Source organism: Corapipo altera, unplaced genomic scaffold (genome assembly GCF_003945725.1).
Source record: "Corapipo altera isolate COAL_440 unplaced genomic scaffold, ASM394572v1 22b, whole genome shotgun sequence".
NCBI classification, from domain to species: Eukaryota; Metazoa; Chordata; class Aves; order Passeriformes; family Pipridae; genus Corapipo; species Corapipo altera.
This window is the reverse complement of record NW_020884876.1, coordinates 8271942-8296633: the sequence shown is the minus strand read 5'-3', so window position 1 is coordinate 8296633 and position 24692 is coordinate 8271942. Positions and strand designations below refer to the sequence as shown.

At 42.7% G+C, this 24692-nt stretch overlaps 1 protein-coding gene and 1 long non-coding RNA gene across 4 annotated transcripts in view; one reads left to right on the top strand and one right to left on the bottom strand.

Annotated features, from left to right (window-relative positions):
- The window catches only part of LOC113943712, a 50423-nt gene extending 40274 nt beyond the window's left edge, over positions 1-10149 (bottom strand). The window contains exons 1-2 of the long non-coding RNA XR_003526424.1: positions 10050-10149; positions 5351-5447 (exon numbers count right to left, since the gene is read on the bottom strand). This is a non-coding gene — a long non-coding RNA (uncharacterized LOC113943712). The remainder of the gene's footprint in view (positions 1-5350; positions 5448-10049) is intronic.
- An 8988-nt stretch (positions 10150-19137) lies between these two features.
- Positions 19138-24009, top strand: CDKN2AIP (CDKN2A interacting protein). Of its 3 annotated transcripts, XM_027636164.1 has the most exons (4): positions 19138-19361; positions 19456-19586; positions 20311-20775; positions 20929-24009. In XM_027636164.1, the coding sequence occupies exons 1-4, from the start codon at positions 19138-19140 to the stop codon at positions 21930-21932; spliced, it is 1824 nt and encodes a 607-aa protein (XP_027491965.1). In that variant the 3' UTR covers positions 21933-24009. The 3 variants fall into 3 exon arrangements, with proteins under 3 accessions (XP_027491965.1, XP_027491964.1, XP_027491966.1); XM_027636163.1 differs by having other exon boundaries at positions 20311-24009; XM_027636165.1 differs by having other exon boundaries at positions 19251-19361; positions 19456-19555; positions 20311-24009.
- The last annotated feature ends 683 nt before the right edge of the window (positions 24010-24692 follow it).

Genomic DNA, 24692 nt, shown 5'->3' with positions numbered 1-24692 from the left:
AACTCTTGGGGGACTCTGATTGGGGGACACAAAGAAGACGTGGATTTGGATTAGCAGGCTACCCATCGATTCTCCCACCATGCTGAATTCCCCTGGATTGTAAGGGCCCGGGTATGGTATAAAGAGTAAAGCAGTTCCTGCTTTGTCCCTGAAAAAAGCCTTTATTTTCTCATTCTGTCCAGGTGGTGTTCTGCCACAGAAAAGGGATTTGCTGTAAGCCTTTAAGTGTTGTAAACTGACAAAATTTTTTATTAAAAAGTTCCATGTGGACAAATCAGACTACAGCACACATTTAGGAAGACTCAGGAGACCTACAGCGGGACTTTCATGCAGTGATAGCAACAAATACTGTGACAGCTAGCAAAATTCAGCTGTGAGCTGCTAATTATTGTGTGCTCCAAACCTCTTTCACAGACTAAAACCCTCTACAGTTGAATCTTTGTAGTCTCTGAAAAGCTTATCTGGAGTTTATTCTCTGGAGGTTGTGGGGAGAAAGACAGTGACCCTTTCCCAACTAATTACATAGCTTTATCTGCCTTCTCAGATGGAAGATGAAATTTCAATTTTATATTGCCATATTTTTTGCAGCTTTTAAAAAATACTTAGTTTTGCACTTATCAAAACAAATGCTTTTTGACATATAGGGTTTTAAGAAATGATCCATCATCCTTTTCCTAGAAGGAGAAAAGGTCGTCCTTGGGATAGTCAATGCCTCTTTCTGTGCTTGCATGCAGCCTGGTGGTTTGAGCACAAGCTGTATCCAGCCTGGGAAGAAATGACAGCCTCCTCAAGGCTGCCTTATAGTGGGGAGATGTGACACCTTTCTGGCATAGCCTGTAAGGAACTAAAGACAGGATTACCCTGTGATACTAGCTCACAGCACTAGCAAGAGGAAATAATCCTGTAAATCTTTAATATTTTGCATATCGTACCTTGTTAGGGTTTTCCTCCTTTCCTTTTCTAGGACTAGAATCAATTTCTATTTCATTCTGATCTACAAGTCTATGAACTTCTAAATACACAGCCATCAGGTCTTGCAATCAGACAGTTCTTTATGGCACTCCGTCTGGGTTGTCTGGCAGGCTTTCACATGACACTGTCTTCTCAGCATAGTAATGTTTCATCTGGTCTTTGCTGGAACACAGATAGTTGTGATATCTTGGTTCACTATCTGCTAAATGCATTTATTGAGCAACACTTCTTACCTAAATAAAAGCATTTGGCCTTCATTTCTTACCAACAGATTCCCTCTTACTGAGTTATGAAATAGTTGTTGTCTTAATTCTCTCTATGCTGTTTACATCTGTAATGTTTTTCTTTACAAAAGGAGGTTTATTTTGTCAGTCTTGGCTAGGTTATATCTGATCACTTTTAAGCCACTGTTCTGCATTTAAATACGAGGGCAAGAAAAGAAAAAGTACCCTTTTACAAACTAAGCAGGAGCTTGCATCTTGCAGATATTTTATTGTTTTACTGTATTCAGCAAATAGAAAACCACAAGCTTGTGCTCATGGTATCAGCTCTCAAGGCTCTAGCTTATAAACAAAATTAATAACATGGTAACTACAGGTTTAACATTTTGCTTGTGTTGTTGTCAGCTCCCTCTTGTTTTTATAAATGATCTCCATGCACTCACTATAGAAACAAACCTCAAGTGCTGGCCCAGAATAAGAAAGTATTTGATTTTTGCCCCAGTGTTAGATTTTGAGTTCCTGTCTGCAGTAATTAATTATAAACCATCCCTCCGAGGCCTTCCTCTCTATGGCTGGTTTTTAAACAGCAGCTCCTGATTTTGTATATGTGATGACTGTTATTCCTTCCCAGGTATATTATTTTACATTTATCTATATTAAATCTCATTTCTCTTTCCTCTGTCCATCTCTCAAAAGTTGTCCCTAACCTTATTCTCCAGTGAGGAGAGATCCTTTCTCAGAGCTGCTTTGTTTATGGGATGCATTGCTAGAAGCACGTAATAGGTAAAATAATTGTGTAGCTCTTCTAGACTTTTCATTTCCTCTTTACTACATTCCAATTCTGCTCCCTCTGATGTAGTCATTGACTTCAATTCAATCAAGAACAAGCATTTAAAGAGCTGGCACATTGTTTGGATAATGGCAGTAGTCCAGTTATTGAAATTTCTTAATCCTTTGTTTGGATTAAATTTCTTGTTCTCTTCTGAAACAAGCATGGGGGATGAGAGAAGAGATTAAACCATATTACACTGCATCCCAAGCCTACAAAAAGTAATTCATAAAAGCAACTTATAAATACTCCTAATGTCTGCTGTTTTTCTGCACCTGAAGGAAGTTGTGTAATTTCACGCCAGCACCTTCATTTTGGCATGTTTCGATTCATTCGTGTCTCTGCTGGCCTAAGTTTGATTTTTAGCTGACAGATATTTGGGTTTGGGCTAGCTTTTGGCACAGCAGCCCCAGTACTGTACATCATCATTGATTTGTACCCTGATGTCTCTCAAGTCTTCTATAGTTCTCTCTGCATATCAGCAAAATTAAGATGAACTAGCTGAAAGCAACCCTTTGGGTTTTAGATAGCCTTTGAGAAAATCTTGCCCAGGAAGTAGATTTGCCCAATCCCAGCCAGCAGCCTAACTGAATCTGGGCAAGCCCCTCATACAGAAAAGAAAGTGAATCTTTTCTACTAGTGTCACTTGAAATGTTCTTGAAATGCTCTATAGATGACAACAGTTACTGCAGTAGCTTTCTCAGGGATTTAGGAGTTCGTGCTCTCTTCCTGGCTTTGGCACTAATGATCATGCAGTCCCGCAGGGAGTCGGCTCAGCAATGATGCTAATTAATTACTGCAGACAGGAGCTCAAAATCTAACATTGCTGAAAAATCAAATGCCTGTGCTTTTTGTCTGGAGTTGGTCTCTAATGGCTGCATTTGGGGAAAATCTTTAGCACAGTCAAGAGCAAAAGCACTCTCTCTGTTTCTCTCTGCTGTTAAAATAATACAGCAGTGAAGAATTGAATAGTATTAAATGCAACAAATTAGAAAGAGGCTAAAATAACATCACAATAAAGAAAAATTAATTCTCAAGAGTTTTAAGAGTAGGGCACTCTTAGGAAGGATACTGCTGAAAACATAAGACTGGAAGAGACCATCTGGGTCACTGAGCCAGTCCCTGCAAACATAAGTTGTCATTCAATAACCAGCGAGTCCAGAATGATCCACAGAATATTGACGCTGCATGTCTCCATACACAACAGGCCTCTTTCAACATCTTACAATAATCTTAAGACCTACTGAGAACAGAAAAAGTCACATCAATAATGTGCTTCAGGAAAAGAACAAGTGAAATCATGGACATTGTTCGTGTCTGAGGACACAGATTCACGTTCCAGCCTTTATTCTTTCCCCTTCTCACCACATGTACCAGCACACTGCATCAAGTCAGGTTGCAAGTTTAGCTGAAAACTCACTGTATAAAACAGTGATTAATTTTCAGCCACAACAACTCCCTGAAATCAGTGGAGAATGAGCAGATTTTTTTTTTTTTTTTTTTGACAAGCTTAGTTCTTGGCTGCAAAGCTCCCTGAACCAACCTACTGTTCAGCTGCAAAAATACCAGGACAGACCATGACAGCTCTTCGATAAGGATAAACTGCTATGGAACTGTACTTCGGGGATGAAATTTCTCAACCAAATGGCTATCTGCCACTGGAAGGAGCAGTTAGTCTGCCCCAAATGGCACTGCTATTCAAGAAACCATTTAATAATTACTTACGTTTTATGGTGAGGTTTGTTTCCCTCTAGTTCAGCTCACCACGACCACCAGAAAAGTGGAAATGTGTGCCCAAGGAGGAGGGGGAGAAGCAGAATGACCTCGCTTTTTTTGCATTGGCAAACTGCTAGAGTTGTGTGGTTACATCACAAAGCTGTGGTGCATAAGTGGTTCCCTTTGAATGCTCCTACCTGCTCCTGTACCGTTCGTGTGCCAGCATCCATAATCATACAGCCTGTGTTAGACAGGATCAATGATTAATTAAATTCAAGAAGTCTGGAGAAGAAAAAGCATCTTTTTTTTTTCTGACAGAAGTGTTCCCTGATTGAGTTCACGTTAGAGCTGAACAAGATTTGCCTGCATAATAGCAGAACAAGAAAACGTGGAGAGGTGTAGTAGATAAGTAGCTGGATGAGATGCGGACAAAATTTTCAGATTTTCCAAGGAGGTCCCTTCCTGAGTGATTGTTTGAAACAGTCTGTGTCAAACACAGAGCTGGACTACACAGCTTGCAGACATCCTTCCCAAATAAGACTTTTGTGATTTTATAATTCTCTACCACAGGAATTAGAAGTTGTATACCAGTAATCAGAACAGATTTTGTACGTGTTGAATGAGCTATACTAATGAGTGTATTTCAAACCCGGCCAAGCTATTAAATGATAATGTTTCTCTTACCAGTTTTTCATGTGACCACACTTAAGCCAGCCAGCTCTGCTAAATTTCAACTCTTCCTGGGTAAAACTCCTAACTGGGTGCTGTTTCTGCTCTCCTGCTACCCAGGAAAGCAGTCACTTAGAGTTTTCTCAGAAGACTGGCGCTGTGCTCTCTCAGTGCTTCTTTGCCCCTATTCCTCCCTCTATTCCTCTTCTACTTTGAGCACAGCAATAGAATAGTTCTCTTCCTAATGTAGGACTTCTCTTACAGGAAGAACAAAATTCACTCTTTACAACATAGCCTTTCCCTCTTCGTTTAGAAAATTGGTAATTAAAATTTATATGTATTAGTAGTATTTATGGATCATCTAAGTAGCAAAAAGGGACATTGTACGACAGAAGATCTGGCAGACATTGTTCCTTCAATTTACAGCACACATTAGATAATGCAAACACATATTTAGAATGTAAGTGTTCCTAAAAGTTTTAGGGACTTCATCTACCAATCTATCGATATATGCAATGTATCCAGCAAATGTCAGCTGTAATATATAATAACTGGTTACTGGCTGTATGAAAAAAGAACTATTAGGATGTGACCTTGCTCTATACACAGGACCAGAAGAACAAGTGCCCACGATTCAAGAAGAATATATAAGTCCTAGAAAAAAAAATCAGATAGATGGCAGAAAAAAATTATCCAGAGGTTGAAAAATAACATCTAGGGTATAAGATTTAAGAAATCTATTAAATCTGTTAGAGAAGAATGGTAACTGGATCACTGTACACAGATATACACATACAGAAAGAGTACTTGATAGTAGGGGAAGCTTTTTAGTCTTGCAGACAGAAACATAACAGGATCTAATGACTGGAAACTGGAGACAAATTCAAGATTGAAATGATGCAATTTCTTAGCAGGGGGATAAGTAGACATTGGAACAACTTACCTGAGAAGGTGGTAGAGTCACCATTGCTTGGAGTCTTTAAGGCAAAATCAGGTATTTTTCCAGAAGTCATATTCCAGTCCAGCCTCTAGCAAAACTCCTGAAGGAGATTAGTCAAAATGATCACTTGTTTGTAGCCTTCCAGAGAGGAAGCTTTTTCATACAAGTCTATGAATGCACCCCAAGAGAGTGCCTGCTGTGCTGTTTCAGCTGGGGAACTGAGGCTGAGCCTACAGTATCAAATTTATAATGTCCCTTCTGGAAGAAAAAGTGCCCTTGTATCCGAGGCACAAATTTGATTTAAATATTTATCATCTGCTAGCAGCAGATGGATTTTAAAAATAAATAAATAATTTTTTTAAAGAGCAGAAATCAAACATATACTGCCTATAAATATTTACATAGTTTTCATGGATAATGTTGGCTTTTGTGTGACTCTCTTAAAAAGTCTTTTCCTAAATGCCATGACTTTATGCTGTGTATGCATAAATTTTCCTGGCAGACACAGTGAGAAAAAACCTAATTGAAGATAACACCAAAAAGAATTAAAAAAAAAATTGAAAAATACACAACTTTGTTTTCTTGATTCCTTACTCTGTGTGTGTCTTTGCTAAGCAATATTATTTCTTAAAATCTATGTTCCTACTATTGAGTGCTCAGTATCACTGCCATACCTTGGACAAAAAAAAAAAATAGGTTGATGACATTATAAAGTTTACAATGATTGCTCAAATCTTCAGGGAACTGGATCTCTCCCTGTGACATTAAACAATTTCCAAAACAAGAGGAACAACCACACCAATATCAAGAAGTTATTTATTCTCATAATATTAATAATTTCATAGATGTCATATCTTAATCCATTATGTCCAAGTGTATTATGCTGTATAGTTCCCTGGTGACTTTCCACGGGTCAATTATCACAGATCATAGCACTGTTTGGGTTGGAAGGGACCTTGAAGATCATCTAGTTCCAACCTCCCTGCCATGGGCAGGGACACTTTCCACTAGACCAGGTTGCTCAAAGCCCCATCCAACCTGGCCTTGAACACTTCCATGGATGGGGCATCCACAGCTGCTCTGGGCAACCTGTGCCAGTGCCTCACTACCCTTACAGTAAAGAATTTCTTCCTAATATCTAATCTAAACCTAACCTCATTCCATTTAAAGCCTTTTTCCCTTGTGCTACCACTACATGTCCCTGTGAAAAGCCTCTCTCCAGCTCTCTTGCAGGTCCTTTCTAAGTAGTGAAAGGCCACAATGAGGTCTCCTCAGAGAGACCTCTCTTCTCCAGGCTGAACAATCCCAACTCTCTCACCCTATCTTCATAGGAGAGATGGCCCCTGATCATCTTTGTGGTCCTCCTCTGGACTCACAGGTCAATGTCCTTCCTGTGCTGGAGATCCCAGAGAGTTGGATGCAGTGTTCCAGGTAGGGTCTCATGAGCACGGAGTAGAGGGGCACAGTCCATTTCTGTCCAGCCTGTATTCATGCTTGGGATTGCCCCAACCCAGCTGTAGGACCTTGCACTTGGCTTTGTTGAACTTCATGAGGTTCACACAGATCCACCTCTCAAGCCTGTCCACGTCTCTCTGATGGCACACCTTCCCTCCAGTGTGTTGGCCAAACCACACAGCTTTTTATTGTTGGCAAACTTGCTGAGGGTGCACTCAATCCCACTGTCCACGTCACCTGCAAAGGTGTGAAACAGCACCAGTCCCAATAGCAACCCCTGAGGAATGCCACTTGTCATTCTTCCATTTGGACATTGGGCAATGACTGCAACTCTTTTGAGTGTGACTATCCAGCCAATTCCTTATCTGCCGAGTGGTCCATCCATCAAATCCATGTCTCTCTAGTTTGCAAACAAGGATGGTATGCAGGACAGTGTCAAATGCTTTGCACAAGTCCAGGTAGATAATGTCAGTTGCTTTTTCCTTATCCATCAACACTGTAACCCCATTGTGGAAGGTCAATAAATTTGTAAGGCATGATGTACCCTTAGTGAAGTCATGCTGGCTGTCACCAATCACTTCCTTATTTTCAGGTGTCATAGCATGGTTTCCAGGAGGATCTGCTTCATGATCCTACCAGATAGAAAAGTGAGACTGACTGGCCTGTAATTCTCCATGTCTTCCTTTTTCCCCTTCTTAAAAATGGAGGTTACATTTCTCCTTTTCCAGTCAGAGGAAATTTCACCAAAGTGCCATGACTTCTCAAATACAGTGAATAGTGCCCACTTTTTCTGGTCCCTCAGGACCTGTGGATGTATTTAATCAGGTCCCATGAACTTGTGCACATTCATGTTCTCAGAACCTGCTCTTCTCCTACAGTGGGTGGTTCTTCACTCTCCCAGTCCCTTCTACAGCTTGGGAGTTGTGGCTGGAGCACTTGCCAGTGAAGACAGTGGCAAAAAACACGTTGAGTACCTCAGCCTTCTCCATATCCTGAGTAACCAGGTCCCTCATTTCCTTCCAGAGAGGGCCCACATTTTCCCTAGTCTTCTCTAATTAGAGAAGACTCACTACATTCTAATAAAACTTCTCTCTCATCTGTCTGTCAAATGGAAATGAAATACCACAGAGAAGTTGCCAGAATGACCACTTGAGATCCTTTAAGAAATAAAAAAAAAAGAAGAAAGATGTTCTAGTACCCTCTATCCCAGAGGTCATTCTGAACACTGCCTCTTGCACAATGTTTTTGTTTTGCTTCTTCATTTTACCTTGTTCTTACTAATAATCACCAGCCTTTTTAAAAACATCAACTTGAATGTTCAAATTATTTTTGAAAGAATGCTATGCTTACAAATATATTAATCGGTTATTTAAAAAGACAGCAATTCTGCAGTCAGTGCTTTGGGGATATACTTGCCATCCAGTTACACAGACATGGAATTTATGTTGTAGTCATGTCATGTCTCTAACGTGAAACATTGCTTTGTCTCACTGAAGGGGGAAGGCTGGTGTCCTGATAAATGTACGGGAGGAGAATGTGCTTTTCTCTTTGCCATGCTGCTGTCTGCCTCCATGACCTTGCAGCAGATTCACAAATTCTATAAAGTTACGGTGACTGAAAAAATTACCATCCCCTTCTTTCCTGCTCCTCTCAGTACTTACGGTCTTAATTAAGAAGTAAAACAGAACAGTTTTAAGAAGCAGCTATGTTGGATGCCTATTACTGTACCACAGCAACAACTCAGAGCCTGAAATACACAACTAAAAGAGTATCTTTGGTTTTAACAGAAAGGGAGGTAATCCCTGGCACAAAGCCACATCTGACACCTGTATGTGGCAATACATCTGTTACTGCAGCTAAAGCCTACAGGGGTAATGAACAAGAGGCCACGGGCACATGATTTCTCTCTCTGGATGTGCACATATGGCTTGATGCAACAGTATGTGCAGAATCCTCCAGCCAGGTCTGAGCCGGAGTCACGGGCACTGTGTACTTGTGTGACCACAGTGTTGTATCTAACCTAATTAGCACCATGTCCAACCTAATTAGCACCACCTACCACAGGGTTAAGTACTTTGGGTGTAACGGCACTAATATGCAAGTCTACAGCTGCTGCCTCCTATTCCACAAGTAATTCAATGGATGTGGTATGTTAAGTCCTGTGCTCTGTTGCATGGTGTAGAGATGCCCTCTGTCATGTTTGTGTTGGGTTTTTTTTAAATAGCAAACACAGATGATTTTATTTTATTGCTTTCAAGGCAACATGTAGCTTCACTTACTGCTGTTTTTCTACACAGTTTCTATTTAACTGAATAGGAAAAAAAAGTTTAGCATACCAAGATATTAGGATAAAATATGTTTAGGATATGCTTCCACACGTGTCTAAAAAGAACTCAAACAGTGAAAACAGCTAGGTGAAAAGAAATCCCTAAGTCTCTACGCTCAGCTGCTCATGTAAGTGCTGACTCTCTTCTCTCATGTCTCTGGGGCACTAATCTACAATTCTGTAAGATGTTCCTGTAAACTGCTTAGTAGCAATGCTATGTCCATTTGCACAAGCATGAATGATGATCCAAGGTGTGAAGCATAAGAAAATAAGCCTCTCGTATTTATATATGAGCTTAGGGAAGTACATCTCCTTCAGGACATAGCTTTGGGAATCTTTTATGTTGTTTTTTTTAAAAAAAAAAAAATACATTCTGTGACAGTTTAATCCATTTTAACTTCTCAAATAAACTGACAGAGCGTGCCCGTTTCAAGCTAACACATGGACACATTAACTGTAGTAATGAAATCCAAAATTTCTATAAGCAACTAAACTGGGCATTATCAGCTGGCAGTTTACCATATGTGTCATGGTAGAGGAAACCTTGAGAGATTTGAAGGATGAAGCAATTGCTCCAGGAAGGGTATTCCATATGTTGAGGGTGACCAAAAGAACCTCATTAACACATCTATGAGAAAAGCAGATGGAGTAGATATGAAGGCTGAGAGAGAAGAGGACAGGGAATGACAGGAAAAGGCAAAGTTGTGAAGTGGTGTGGTGCAACTGAGGACACAGCTAAGCTGACAGAGCACCCAGCTGCTGCTGAGTGGGTGGGCTCCAGGGGTTCTCAATAGAACAGAACAGCCAGGTGAGCCCTCAGGACAAGAAGTGAATGCTTCTGTACTGGGTTAGCTCCCACAGCTGACTCCCTTGTGTGAGATAAGCGCCTGTGTTGGCACAAGGGAAGGGCCAGGAACCAACCTATGATGAAGGGTGAGGAAGGAGGCACAGCACTACTCTTTCGGCAGCAGCTGCCTGTTAGCTTGGCTTAGCTCTATCATCAAAATCACGTCACAGCTTAATACCTACCAACGGTGCTACATAAACCGGCGTCAGCCGTCACCGCTCTGCAACCCCGTGTCTCTAACCACTTGACTCTACCCCACACCCAACTGCCTGACAGACTCCATCGGAGAAATAAACTGGTTGAAAATGGCTCCTCTCCTCCCTCTCCCATGCTATTTTTCAGCCAAATCGGGTTCCTAATCTGGTTTACCACACAGCTGAGCAAAACAACTGTGCCAGCAAAACAGCAGGCATATCAAAGAGACAGGCGCGGATGGCTGGGAGCAAAAACTGTCTTAGGCCAGCACAGCTGCCAAAAAAATTGTCAGACAGCCCTCTCAGAGGGCTAGAGGGCTTGCAGAGACAGGGAAATCTATGGAGATACACGAAAGAGGTAAGTACAAAAAGGAACCACAGAAATAGGCCAGGGAGATAAGTGCAAGAATAGTGTTTCAAGGGACCTTTTTGACATGTCAGGTCAGGCATAGGGAAAAAAAAGCTGTCATAAGCAGGATGAGAGATAACAAAAGTCTAAAAAAGCGTATCTGTGATGTGGACAGGGATAAGAAGAGGCTTTAGAGAAGAAAAGGAAAAAAAATTCATATACATCAAGATAAACAGGCCAAAAAAAGAGTGGAGTCAAGGATGACTCCCATGACTCCTACAGGTCTGATTGACAGAGAGTAATTGTGTGTCTTCTAGGCAGGATTGCAAAGTCCCTACCTGGGAAAAAACAGGGGTCCTTGTGTAGAGACTGCAGATGGAGTTTCAAGTCAGGAGGTTCTCTGAAACACTATACCACATTTCCTCTACAGGTGGAAGCCTTTAATCCTGAATGCCTTCCTATGTAGTTTTTTCAAATGAGCTTAAAAGCTAACACACTTGCACTTGCTCGTAATGGTAGAAGTGGCCAGGATCAACATCATTGCCACAGAGGACAGGGGTCAAAAATTTTTCAGATGCTTCGTAAACCTTCACGTAAGAATCCAGAATGGGCCAAAGCCACTTCTCTTAGCCTTTATCTTTGTGGGGGAAAAAGGGATATTCAGATTCAGAAGCCTTGACTCTACCTCCACTGTAATTTTGCTACTGTCAAAACCTAGAACTACAGCTGCGAGTGTTTAAGAGCTGATTTTGATGACAAATTGTTACATCAGGATGGAAAATGAGTCCACATTTGTCTTTTTCAGTAATGGAATGAAAAAGTAAGCCACTCTCGACTTTTGGAGTTATATTCAACTTCAGGAGATATTTCCATGCAATCTTGTCTCCTTCAGTGCCACCCAGTGGAATTAATGTGAAATATCACTCTTTTGCACAGAGAGTTTATACAAAAATACAACAGCACACAAAACAGCTTTATATTTTCAGGAGGTGCTGTTCATACCAGGTGAATTGCAGGTTGTCAGGGATATTGGTATAACAGTAATGAAAAACAGAACCATGATTTCCAATAGCTATAATTCAAATTAGATCTGACACTGTTGCTTGTAGTTTCAGGAAAGCTACTTATATAATTTCTAAAATAGTTATTTGTGTCTGCAAAATATGTAGGACATACAAAATTCATACTGGTACAGCACAGTATAAAGATTTAAGAGCATCCATTTATGTAATGCACCTATCCACAACTCAAGCCAATAAAATATTAGCTGTAATTCTGCTTCTCCTCTGAGGCACAAATAGCTTGAGCAGGGATATCTAGATTTATAGATGCTTACATGATCAATAATACAAGTATTTTAAAGACATATTCACACACATCTATATTGCATTACATATGTGTGTATGCACACATGCATAAGTGCTGTATACAAATAAAATGTAGATAAGTTATAGCCTCACAATAGATTCTTTTTCATATAAAACCTCCTTTCCCTTTTAGTACTTTCCTGAATCCTCTCAAATTACTATGAACTCATGCCAATATTTGCATTAACATTCCTAAGGCCGTTTTCTTGCTTTTTTAACTCCAGGATAGAGCTGTCTGCTAAAGGCCTAAGGCTTCCTACTTAAAAACTCTTTACAGGTGGCATGCAAGATGGATTTCTGCAAACAAATGGATTTCTACCTCTTTTGCTTCTTTATAGCATACAGAAAAGACAAGAAAATGCCTTTTACTATATTAAAAAGTCAGAATATTTTCTTGGTCTTACTTACCCTAGCAGATGTCTACTGCAATGGAAAAAACCAAACCTATTGAAATGCTAATGTCTCTGTGCTTCTGAGTTTTAACTTTCCTTTCTCTAAGTCTGTTCAAATCCCAGTGGTTTCTCTGTCAATGCTCCACTTCCCATCACAGCTTGTCCCTTTTCTCAGAGTCAAGACTTGATTCTGTTTGATTTTATCTGCTCTACCAACGTGCTCTCATTCTTCTGGTTTCCTCACTGGCTATCCTCTCTCATGTCTCTTAGTCCTAGGCTCCTGGCATACAGTCCCCTACCGATTCCTCATCTATATTAACTTGTTCCCTTGCCTTGAACTCATTCTCCTTCATTTCTCCTTGAGAATTTAATTTTCTTCCTCACCTAATCCCAGTATCCTATTGCTCTATTGCTATCCCTATTGCTCTAATGTTAAGGTTTTCCACGCCCAGTAGTTTCAGTCTTGCCATATCCCCTGCCTCCACATTTAATGTTTCCTTCCCTTCAGTCTGGTCCTTGTTCCCTCTCCATTCCAAAAAGACACACTCAAGCACCCATGAAGAAGAGAAGACAACAACTTATTGAGAGCACAGGGCATGGTTACCATAGCCTCACTCTCAGTCCACAGACCCATCCCAGTCCATAGTGGCAAACAGTGGTCTCTTTTGGGCTCACAACTAGGGGACACTTGACTGCAATACTTGCAAGGATGGTAGGGACACATGCTAATTCAGGAATGTGGAAAATGAATTTCTTCAAGTCTCATAAATTATGATATGTGTAGTCAGAAGACAATACATCTCCTGGTTCAGTTTTTCCTGACAAATTCCAAGTTTGCTCTAAAGCATAAAGGCATTTAAGAACCTCAAATATAAGATTTCCACAATAATTTACTCTAGACAAAGCCCTTTTTTCTTAGATCATGCTTGGCAGCAGTAAAGTACACTTCCATCCTCAGTATGGAAAATTTCATGCCAAGCCATGGACGTTTAGCAAGCGGTATGTTGCCTAAAGCATAATTTAGTAAGCAAAATCTACAAGTGATATGCTACCTTTAGCTGTAATTAAAGTTTAACAAACTCATTTAAAGGACAACAACCCTATTCTAGGCATTGTTATATATATTTAAAGTATAACATATTACTAAATGCAAAATAGTATTTAAACTAGTAATAAGAACACGTATGTGTAAAGGAAAATTATCAGAAATTTACCTCTTCATTTTTGTTTTATACGCTGTAATTACTCAATGCATTTTCCTCAGCTGAGCAATCTCAGAAGAGTGGATGATTTTGTAATCTAGATCTGCTTATGGTAGCATAACAACAGTTGCGTAACTGTGGTGAAATGAAAACACAGATTTACTCTAACCTCACTTCCATTGACAAGCCTATATAGTAATTAATGCTCTTCTCGCAACTTATCTCTTTTATTCCGAGGGTTAGTCTGCTGAACAGTAATAACTGGCTACCTTGGCACATGCAGACATGTCTCCCTAGCAGTGTTGTCCCTTGCCTGGCTAGGAGACCTTCAGTGATCTGCTCCAGCAGAACGCATAACATTATCTTGGGTAACAGCAAAATGTCTCTTCCCCATCCTTCTTCCAGATGCATTTCTAACGAACACAAGCCAGAGCTCTCCAGCATTTACTTATAACTTATAGCAGGGACCAACCTACAGATGGTGCTCAGGGGATTATTGTGGCAGGCCAGTAAGATCCCACTGTTATTGGCTTTCTGTGGCAATAACTTGCAACAGCTCTCTTTGCATTGTCCTGATGTTAAGGGCACACTTCTCATATGAAGCTGAATAAAGAATGTCACTATATATTAACCTTAACTGCACAGAATATAATTGAACTCAATGGCAGCTGCTGCCCTCTGTGTTTCAGTGGGACTTGACTTTGAAGAAATAATAATTCATTGGTTTATAAAGGCAGAAATAAACTTATTATGCAGAAAGTGCAGGTGCAATACTGTGATTGTAGACATTGGTATGATTCACCTTGAGATTTTAGTTATATCTTGCCAAAAGCAGGTGTTATCAAGATCCAAATGACTCTAACAACACTACTATTAGTGTAACATTTAGAAGTTCTTTCCCTTTTGTTTCCCTAGTGGGAACAAAACCATCTCTTTTCTTCCAATGTTGAAAATTAAATGCACAGCAATAGCACGATCAGCAAGATGTTTAACTTCAAAATTGCCTTTCCTGGTGAGAATGAAAACACTACTTGTTTCATTTTTTTTTAAATTAACAGCAGTGTTTTTCTCTCTTTTCTAATACACACACTTGTTTAATCAACCTAAGACATACTATGTCTCTAGTGCTCAGAGAGTACTGCAGGTATACACCTATGTTTGATTGTGCATGACATCCCATACTCCAGGGCTAGGATTTATCCCATTTCCAGTATGACTCAAGCACACAACATTCAAGTAGAAAGACTATGACTGGAAAAACAGGTAGAGGGGAAGACAAAAGGTTCTATTTTTGTTTTAGTCGTCTTTGTACCAACAACACCAATACATTAATGCAGCAGGAACATCAGAGAAAATTTAAAAAGAGAAAATTAAAACATAAGGTACCAGACCATAGAAGTTGTTCACTACAACAAAAACTGTTGTGAGCTGTTCCAGATGTGTTCAGGATCATCCTCTGACTTTTCTCTAGCTGCCACCTATGTTTGTGTTCACACATATGGTCAGTGGGCAAAGAGGTGGAACAGCTCTCAGTTCATTTGTCCTCTAAAACCGGGCAAGAAAAAGTTGGTTTTATCAGTCCTTGAGCCACTCTAGGACCAGATAATGTACTAAGCTCTGTAGCTGTGCTGAGTCTCCCACATTCCCTAGAACAATGCTTTTATAGGAGCCTGGGACTCGCAGGTGAGACCATATAATCTGATGCACATGGGGTGACTAGGAGCAGTCACAAAGCTCTGAGGTATGGAGTCTTACCTCTGATGTTGGGCTGTCATTAACCCAGCAATGCTAGAATATGAGTTCTGGGTATCCCTCTGAGTGTAGGAATGCCCCTATCACCCTCCTAACCCTCCCCAGCTCCCACTCTTGACTGGTACATTAGCAGCTCAACATGGACTGGTCCTTAGTCACTTCACTTGGTAACTCAGATGCTTGTGGAGGAGGACAGGGCATTCTCACCTGTGCTATTTGCTCTGCTACTTCTGCAAGAGCACAGACAATCCTGCTGCAGCTGAATTGTCTGTTGAATTCCTGCTCTGGTATTAAGAGCATATAACATCGAGCAGGCCTCGTTGAATTCCTGCTGTCTCTGAGGGTCAGATCTCAAGCCTGGACCAAGTCCCAACCAGGTTCATTAAAAATAAACTGGTTCATTGAAGAATGTGAACAAACAGGCTGGCAGCACAGACAATCTTGTCTGAAGCGCAAACTCAAACCTATGTTTGCAGGGATTCCATTCACCCTTCCATTCTAGGGCCTGTATGGATCATGAAGTCAAGAACTGTGGTATCACAGACTCAGGGGTCTAGGAGACAGGCCTACCTCACCCAATGAAAACCCTAATGTGACAAATGTCCTTCATATATTTGAGCCTATATTACCAGATAACCACACTGATACAACTAATGCCTGGAAACAAATATGGGAACCACAGTGCTGTTTCTAAACCTTCTGAAATTGTTTCTTAACAAACCCATTGCTCCAAGACACCCACACTAGAGAGGGTACAAAGTTTCTGCCCTTTTCTTCCTCTACATGCACATATAAAACAATAGAAAGCCTGTCAGCTCCATCCCACTCATTACTGTTTGCTTGCTCTCTGTCACTGAATTATTCTTGCCAATGTACAATATAACACTGTGTGGGCTAATCAGGAAAAGTACTTCCACTCTAACAATGGATAAAGAGCGAAAGTGCATTGGACTATATTTTTCTTAGTTTCTTTAATCACTTAGTTTTTGCTCCACAGAGGTGTTCTAATTTAAGCCACTACACAACAATTTCCACAAAATAAGGCATTTAAGTCCCTTAAGGAGAAACACTCCTTCCTTAAATGCAATCTGTCTTGTAGTTCACTTCATGATGACACGTAGGTATTAAAAACTGAAAACTTAAGCAAACCCAGACTTTTAATTCAGAGGGAAAAATCAATACAGCTCTCCAGGGACAGCCCTTTAGAAATCAAAATTCATTCCTCTGTTGCACTGATTCAGCACGCACCATCTTGGCAGACCAAAGCTTGTGATATTTTCACAGTGTGCCTATTACTTTTTTACACAGAGTTCTGCAAACGGTTTTGAATTAAATTCTGGGGTAATCTTTTGCAAATTAAATGCAGCCTACAGAGCTGCAAGAGCAATTAGAAGAACCTTTTGTAGACAGCAGTCCTCACTTAATGCTTCCTCCAAAAGGCTACAACAACCCATGTCCTTGGCACCACTTTCCTGTCACACGCCGATGCTGCAAAATGTGGAATATGTCAAGATTATTTTAAGTCAGGATGGTCTTTGACGCAAGCCTAATCAGCAAGTAAGGAGACCTATCAGTGGAACAGGCAGCAGCTAGCATCCCTTTGTCAAGGACAACCGGGAACTAACAAGCTTAAAGGATATAGTAAATCAAGATGTCAATGTATATCTATGTATATACATTGTTAACTTGGCAAAATACTCAAGGTTCATATATCCTGCAGGTGAACTATTGCAGAATCACAGAATATGCTCAGTTAGAAAGGACCCACAAGGATCATCGAGTCCAACTCTTAGCCCTGCACAGGACCATCCCCAAGAGTCACACCATGAGCCTGAGAGTATCATCCAAACGCTTCTTGAGCTCTGTCAGGCTTGGTGCTGTGGCCACTTCCCTGGGGAGCCTGTTCCAGTGCCCAACCACCCTCTGGGTAAAGAACCTTTTTCTAACACTCAACCTAAACTAAACCTCCACTATCTCAACTTCAGGCCATTCCTCAGGTCCTGTCACTGGTCACCACAGACCAGAGATCAGTGCCTGCCCCTCCTCTTCTCCTCACAGGGAAGATGTAGACTGCAATGAGGCCTCCCCTCAGTCTTCTCTTCTCCAGGCTGAACAGACCAAGTGACCTCAGCAGAGCAGAATGGGACAATCCTCTCCCTTGACCAGCTGGCAATGCTTTGCCTGATGCCCCCCAGGACACGGTTGGCCCTCCTGGCTGCCAGGGCACCGCTGACTCATATTCAACTTGCCATCGACCAGGACCCCCAGGTCCCTTTCCATGGCACTGCTTTCTAGCATCTCATGCCCCAGTCTGTATGTACATCCAGGGTTGCCCCATCTCAGGTGCAGAATCCACCATTTTCCCTTGTTGAACTTCATATGGTTGGTGATTGCCCAGTCCTCTGATTTGTCAAGGTCTCTCTACAGGGTCTCCCTGCCTTTGAGGGAGTCAACAGCTCCTCCCAGTTTTGTGTCATCTGCAAACTTGCTTAGTATCCCTTCCAGTCATGCATCTAAGTCAGTTATGAAGATGTTGAAGAACACAGAACCTAAGATGAACTCCTGCAGAACCCCACCATATTATAACACTAAAAATCATACCTACAGGTCAAAAAGATTCCTGCCCAGGTAAAGACCCTTCCCCTGAGCATGCGTAGAAGCTAACTGAGGTTACATAGCTTGTATGGAAATTACTAATTAATCATAATAGAGGGGCTGTGCTCGGAAAGTTACTAACTCTGAACTTCTGTGTATAAATAATGGCACAAAAAGTATGGAGAGGCGTGCTTGCTTTGTGGAATACCACCAAGCACCCAGGCTTGTGCAACTTTGAAATAAATATCAACTCTCTATCTCTCAAGTGTACAATTTTTGGCTTACTGCACATCAGGTAACAAATCCAATTTTGTGGACAACACCAAGGAGGAAAGGAGAAAAGGACCTTACGATTCCTTTTCCTTTCACCAGCAGAAAAGGACCTGGGGGTGCTGGTCAACAGCTGGTCAAACATGAGCCAGCAGTGTGCCCAGGGGGCCAAGAAGGCCAATGGCATCCAATGGCATGTATTAGAAATAGTGTGGCCAGCAGGACTGCAGCAATAATCAGCCCTCTGTACTCGGCACTGGTGAGGCCACACCTCGAGTATTGTGTCCAGTTTGGGGCCCCTCAATTCAGGAAGGACATTGAGATGTCGGAGCATCTCCAGAGAAGGGCAATGAAGTTTGTGATGGATCTAGAGAGTAAGTCTTATGAGAAGGGCTCCCTCTAGCTGAGGGAGCTGGGGTTGTTCAGCCTGGAGGCTCTCTACAACTACCTGAAAGGAGGTTGTAGCCAGGTGGGAATCGGCCTCTTCTCCCAGGCAACCAACGACAGGATGAGAGAGGAAACAGCCTCAAGCTGCACCAGCGGAAGGTCGGGCTGGACAGTGGGAGGAGTTTCTTCAAAAAAAGGGCGATAAGACATTGGAATGGGCTGCCCGCGATGGTGGAGTCACTGTCCCTGAAGGTGCTTAAAAACTGGACGAGGCACTTAAAGCCATGGTCTAGGTGACAAGGTGCTGTTCGGTCACAGGTTAGACTCGATGATCTCAGACGTCTTTTCTAACCTAATTGACTGTTATTCCGAGGTAAAAACACCAGTTGATCTTCATGAACTCCGACCTCAGCAAGCCCAGAAAAATCAAGCCATAAAGCAGAAATTTTATTCACGCTTTCCCCAGGCATAATACAGTGCACGTAACAGTGCCCAAACCACCCCTTTCCCCCGGCACTCGCGGAGAGAGCGGCACTCAGACGGCTCTGCCCCGCCCCAAAGGCTGAGGCGCTCAGCCCGCGGTGCCCGCCCCGGATATGAGCTCAGGCCGCGCCCTCCGGAAGGAGCGGGGCGGGTGTTTCCGCGGCGGCGGCGATGGCGGGGAAGGCGGCTGCGGCCGAGCCCCTGGGGCGGACGGCGGAGGAGGCGGCCTGGGCGGAGACGCTGCGCGGGGCTTGCGAGCCCGAGCACCACTGGCGGTACCGCCGGGAGTTTCTGCTGCGCAACGTGGGCGAGCCGCCGGCGGCGGGCAGCGCTCAGCTGCAGCGCCTGGTGTCCCTCTCCATGGTGTGGGCCAACCACGTCTTCCTGGGATGCCGGTGAGTTCTGCGGGACCCGCCGGGGCGGCGGGGGCGGCGCGGCGCGGCCGCCCGACGACGCCCCTTCCCTCTTTTCCCCTTGTCGCCCCTCCAGGTACCCTCCGCAGGTCATGGAGAAGGCGCTGGAAATGGCAGAAGGCATCCAAGTGACCGGCGCGCCTGTCCGCACCACGAGAGACGAACTGGTTGCCAAGGTGAAGAAAAGAGGCATATCAAGTAGCAATGGTTAGCAGATCATAGCTGTGACAATACATAGGAGTCTAGAAAATGCTTGTTCCTAAATGTTCTCGGCTTGCCTCGGGCTTAGAAAGTAGTCAAAATAATTTACCTTAAACACTCCTGGTTTTTTTTTTCTCTCTCTGTGCTATTTTTTTCCTAATATAGTATCTCTAAAATGGATGTAGTGCACACGTACTCCTTTGGTAATGTAGAACTGTCGTTTTGCACTTCTACAACTGGTGCACTTTTAAGCTGATGAGCTGTGCGTTGCAATCGACTGCTGTACTCCAGCTTAAATGCGTTCTTGTTGCTTTGCCTTTGCTGCTAGTCAGACACCGCGGCTGTGTAAGAAACTGAGTTTCTTAAAGAAACTTTTATTATATTAGTAGACAAAATACACTTCTTTTTTTTTTTAGGTCAGATAGTCCATTTAATGTATGTTAGTTACTTTCGGTTTGGACTTCAAGAATAGAAATACATAGTTGCCTATGGGTCCCAAACCAACATCTGAAATCTTACACCTGAGTATTTTCAGGTTTTTGTCAAGAAAGTACTAAAATATTCTGAAATAGTATGTTAATACTTGAAATTACAGTTCAAGGTGTATTCCTAATATATACCTTTTAAATTCACAGAAATTATTGCTAGAATGTTTTAGATGATTTCTCTCTACATGGATATTTCATAGTTCAGAAATCAAAGAGGATAACATATTTTACTTGTTTTGCAGAAGGGCTAGAGCAGCCCTCCAAGAGACAAGCTGTTGAGAAAAGCAAAGACTCTAAGGATGCTGGAAAGGATGTGAAAACAATCAAGGCAGAAGCCCTGAAGGAAACAGAGAGCACATTGCCAAAAAAGCAGGAAAAAGGTACTAGCAAAGATCCAGAAAGTTCCCAGTCAACTTGCAGCTCAGATCAAGAAATGGTCGTAGCATCAGACATAGAAACAGAAGGGAAACCTGCTAATGCTGAAAATACTGCTGAGAAAAAGTCATCGTCATCTGAAAAAGAGCCAGGAAAGAAGCCTTGCTCAAGCCCATCTGAAGAAAGCAAGTGTGAAAATGTGCCGTCACCTGAAAAGAAAACTACAGTAAGTGTAGCGCCGCTGGCTGCCAAAAGCGCCCCGCAGCCAGAGGCAGTGGCGGCAGCAGTGCCACCAGCTGCCAAGGCCACCCCACAGGCAGCAGTGGTGGCAGTGGCAGTGCCATCAACCTCCAAGAGCACCCCACAGGCAGCAGCAGTACCACTGATTGCCAAGGGCACCCCACAGGCTGCAGCAGTGGCAGCGGCAGTGCCACCAACCACCAAGAACACCCCACAGGTAGCAGTGGTGGCAGCAGTGGTGGCATCAACAGTGCCACCAGCTTCCAAAAGCACCCCACAGGCAGCGGTGGTGGCAGCAGCCATGCCACTGACCACCAAGAGCACCCCACAGGTGGCAGCGGTGCCACCAACCACCAAAAGCACCCCTTCCACAAATGCTGCACTGCTGTCTTCCAAAAACCAAGCGAGTACCCCAGCAGCAGTGTCCAAGAGTGCTGCTCAAGTGGGCAGTTCACTGCTTCTGGCCCCCAAGAGCGGCACTCAGGTGGGAACCTCACTGCTGCTGTCCCCCAAGGGCCCTGCTAAGGTGGGCTCCTCGCTTCTGGCCTCCAAGAGCAGTGCCGAGGTGGCCGCCTCGTTGCTGGCCGCTCGGAGTGGCGCGCAGCCGGGATCCTCACTGCTCGCTTCCAAGAGCAGCGCTCAGGTGGCTGCCTCGCTGCTGGCTGCCCGGAGTGGAGCTCAGCAAGGTCCCTCCTCCCGGGGTGGAGCTCAGGCAGGTGCTTCCCTGCTGGCTTCCAAGAGTGGCTCACAGGCAGGTGAAAGCCCTGCTAAGGCTTTGTGCAAACCACTAACCAGTGAAGATGCAAAGGAAAGACAGCCTTTTTTTAACAGACTCTACAAAGCTGTAGCCTGGAAACTGGTTGCTGTCGGAGGCTTCAGTCCTAATGTAAATCATGCAGAACTTCTAAACTCATCTATTCAGTCCGTAAAAGCTACATTAGATGTTGCTTTTGTTCCCCTGAAGGAACTTGCAGACCTGCCTCAAAATAAAAGCTCCCTAGAAAATATAGTTTGTGAACTGAGGTGCAAGTCTGTCTACTTGGGTACTGGCTGTGGTAAAAGTATGGAAAATGCCAAAGCAGTGGCTTCGAGAGAAGCTTTGAAATTATTCCTCAAGAAGAAGGTTATTGTGAAGATATGTAAAAGAAAATACAAAGGTAGCGAAATTGAAGATTTAGTGCTACTGGATGAAGAGTCAAAGCCTTCAAATTTGCCTCCAGCTTTAAGAAATCCTCGTGAGATCTTGTAGGGGAGAATCACTGTTTCTACTGTGTATAGTATTTCAATACAAGGACTGAAGGTTAATTTTGTACTTTGAAAATGTAGGCTTCCAGATATTTTGTATTTCTTTCTCAGTTTTGCAAGACAATGATAGTTCTTTCACTCAGTAGCAATTGTATAAAACTTGTTAGAGATGACAAGTGTGCATTTAAAGGTATTGCCTTAATATACAGCACACTAGTGTGCTGTTGTATTTGCAAAATAGTCTACCTAACTCTTCTATTTTTAATTAAAGTATTAAGGTACAATTTGCTGTAAAACCTGACATTTTTGTAATTCTTACAATTTGATGGCAGTGTGCTCAATTGTCTACCATGTCTTTTCTAGCCACATAGAAGTGTGTACGTAGGGACCATAATACTTGAATGATTGAAGGTTATTTAAAAATTTCAATCAAAAAGTTGGATTGTTTGTTTCAGGCTTGTTCCTCATAATGTTCACTGTTGATCATACTAGGAGAGAAAGTAGTTGGTTGACTATTTTTATGGGATGTTTTCATAACGCTTGCAATATAAGTGACACCCTGATCCCATTTAACATTATACTAGCAGGTTAGAGCCATAGCATCACACTGGTGACTTAGCAATTAGTCAAGTCACAGCTATTTCAGCCACCAAAACTAAGCAGATTTAATTTATATTGTGAAGTATCATTTACAGTTCTGGGAGTTTTTTTCAAATAAACATGGATTTCTACACTAAGTATATTTTGACTGCTACTCAAAACAATAAAACCTCTGGGATAAGCTTTTATAGTACTTTGGTTTTGGCTACTAAATATTCCAGCCATTTCAATAACTTTGCAACACCTTCAGAAAAGCTTTACTTCTGCTTCAAGGTGTAATCCCACAAGGATGTTGGTTTCTTTAGATGTGTAGCTGAAATACTGTAAAACTGATAGAGTTGACCTATAGAATATCAATTTCTACTTTTGTAACACCAAGATAATCAAAATCAAGATGCTGCTGTCTGCTGGAGACAGTGAGTGTATTGTAAAGCATTCATGCTAATTGAGCCCTTCCTTTGCTACATTTTTATACCCTGTACAGAATGATTTGAAGCAAGGAAAGTAGATTACCTTTTATTTTCAATGTTACTGAAATACCTGCACTAACTGCATGTTTTGGTATATTGGATAATGACATGTAATTGTAAAAACATAATGTCCTCAGTGCTATTTTGAATTAATCTTGTCTGATTACAGTAGTTAGCATCATTTAGTGGCGACCTTATGCTTCACTGACAGATCCATTGATCAAGTACTACAGGAGTGAATAGGAAGTTCTGGGATCCCAGCAGTACATACGTCCACTCCAAGTTCTTTTGTGATTTTTGGGACTAAACCACAGTTGTGTTGTTACACTCTGCCCTACGTAATTTTAAACAGCAGTGGCTGTCCATGGCACCACAAGCCTGCAAGGCACTCATGCTTCCCAGTGGCTGGTTGAGAACTTCCTCCACCTGACCCCTGTGCTTCTGTGTCCTCGGTCACCCTTTGCCCTGGTTAGGTTTCTCAGGAGTTCCCCCTTGGTATTCCTGGAGCACAACCTGATGTTCAGAACGGAATGCTCTAAATTGCATCTTAGTGCAACAGCTGGTACACGCTTAAAGCTCAGGGCAAGCTTCGTGCTGTGCTTAGGAGCTGAGGTATTCATGATGGGAAGTGTGAGATCTATTTTCAAGTCCCCACCCTGTTCAGGTAGAGATACAGAATGATGGGGTTTGCAGGGCAGGAGTTGCATCCTGTGTCCTCTGGAGTACAGCTTTTGCTGCTGTTGGTTTGGGCATCTCCAGATCTCTGGTTCAGAATTGCAGCACATGTTGCAGTGTGAAAACCCGTGTTTCTCCTCTGGAAAGCAAAGCTCACAGTATTCACTGACCTCAAGGGGCTGTTAGGGCAACTGTGTTAAAAGGCTGAGGTGCTAGATGCCGTTTTTTTAAAGACCTGACTTAGGCTTACTTTTTAAAAAATTTTGAATGTTTTTCCTCTTTGATGTTTGGTTGTGAATCATTAAAGAATGAGTCTGTCGCTACTCTTAATAGAAACTGAAGGTTGAAGTGTGTTACTTTTATTTCACGTTTTGCACGGAAAGCAACTCAAAACGCACATTCTAACATACAACTGAATAAGCATTATTCGAGTATTTGAATGAGAATTTATTAACATTTCATTAAGTCCCAAGGAAGAAAGAAAGAATTTCAAAGAACTGGCTGTGGCAAGCAGTGTTTGTGCAGTCCTGTCAGTTCTAAAATCTTTCAGTCTCCCCTCCAGGTACTGTCCTGGTCTCTAGGGATGGGGATGCTGGTCTTTAACTGTCCGACCCTGCTGACAAGGACCGGCGAAAACAATTGCACTAACACTGTAGCTGTGCAGAGTTGCCTCAGGAGGACAAAGGAAACGAACCAACCGAAAGAAAAACTGAGCCTGTTTAGTCTGCAGAAGTACAGGAAATCGCAGCCATCAGAAGTGACTCCCGTTTCTTCTGGAGTGTGGTAGAACATCCAAGTACTACCGCTGGCTCCTTGCGGACAGCCGCCCCGCTGGTTGCTGTTCCCAGTCTCCAAGGCACGCACCGGTTCGGGGGCTGTCGCCCCAAGTTCCCAGTCCGCGCCCGGGGGGCACTGGAGTGGCGCGGGGCGGTCCCTGGAGTGGCGCGGGGCGGTCCCTGGAGTGGCGCGGGGCGGTCCCTGGAGTGGCGCGGGGCGGTCCCTGGAGTGGGACGGGGCGG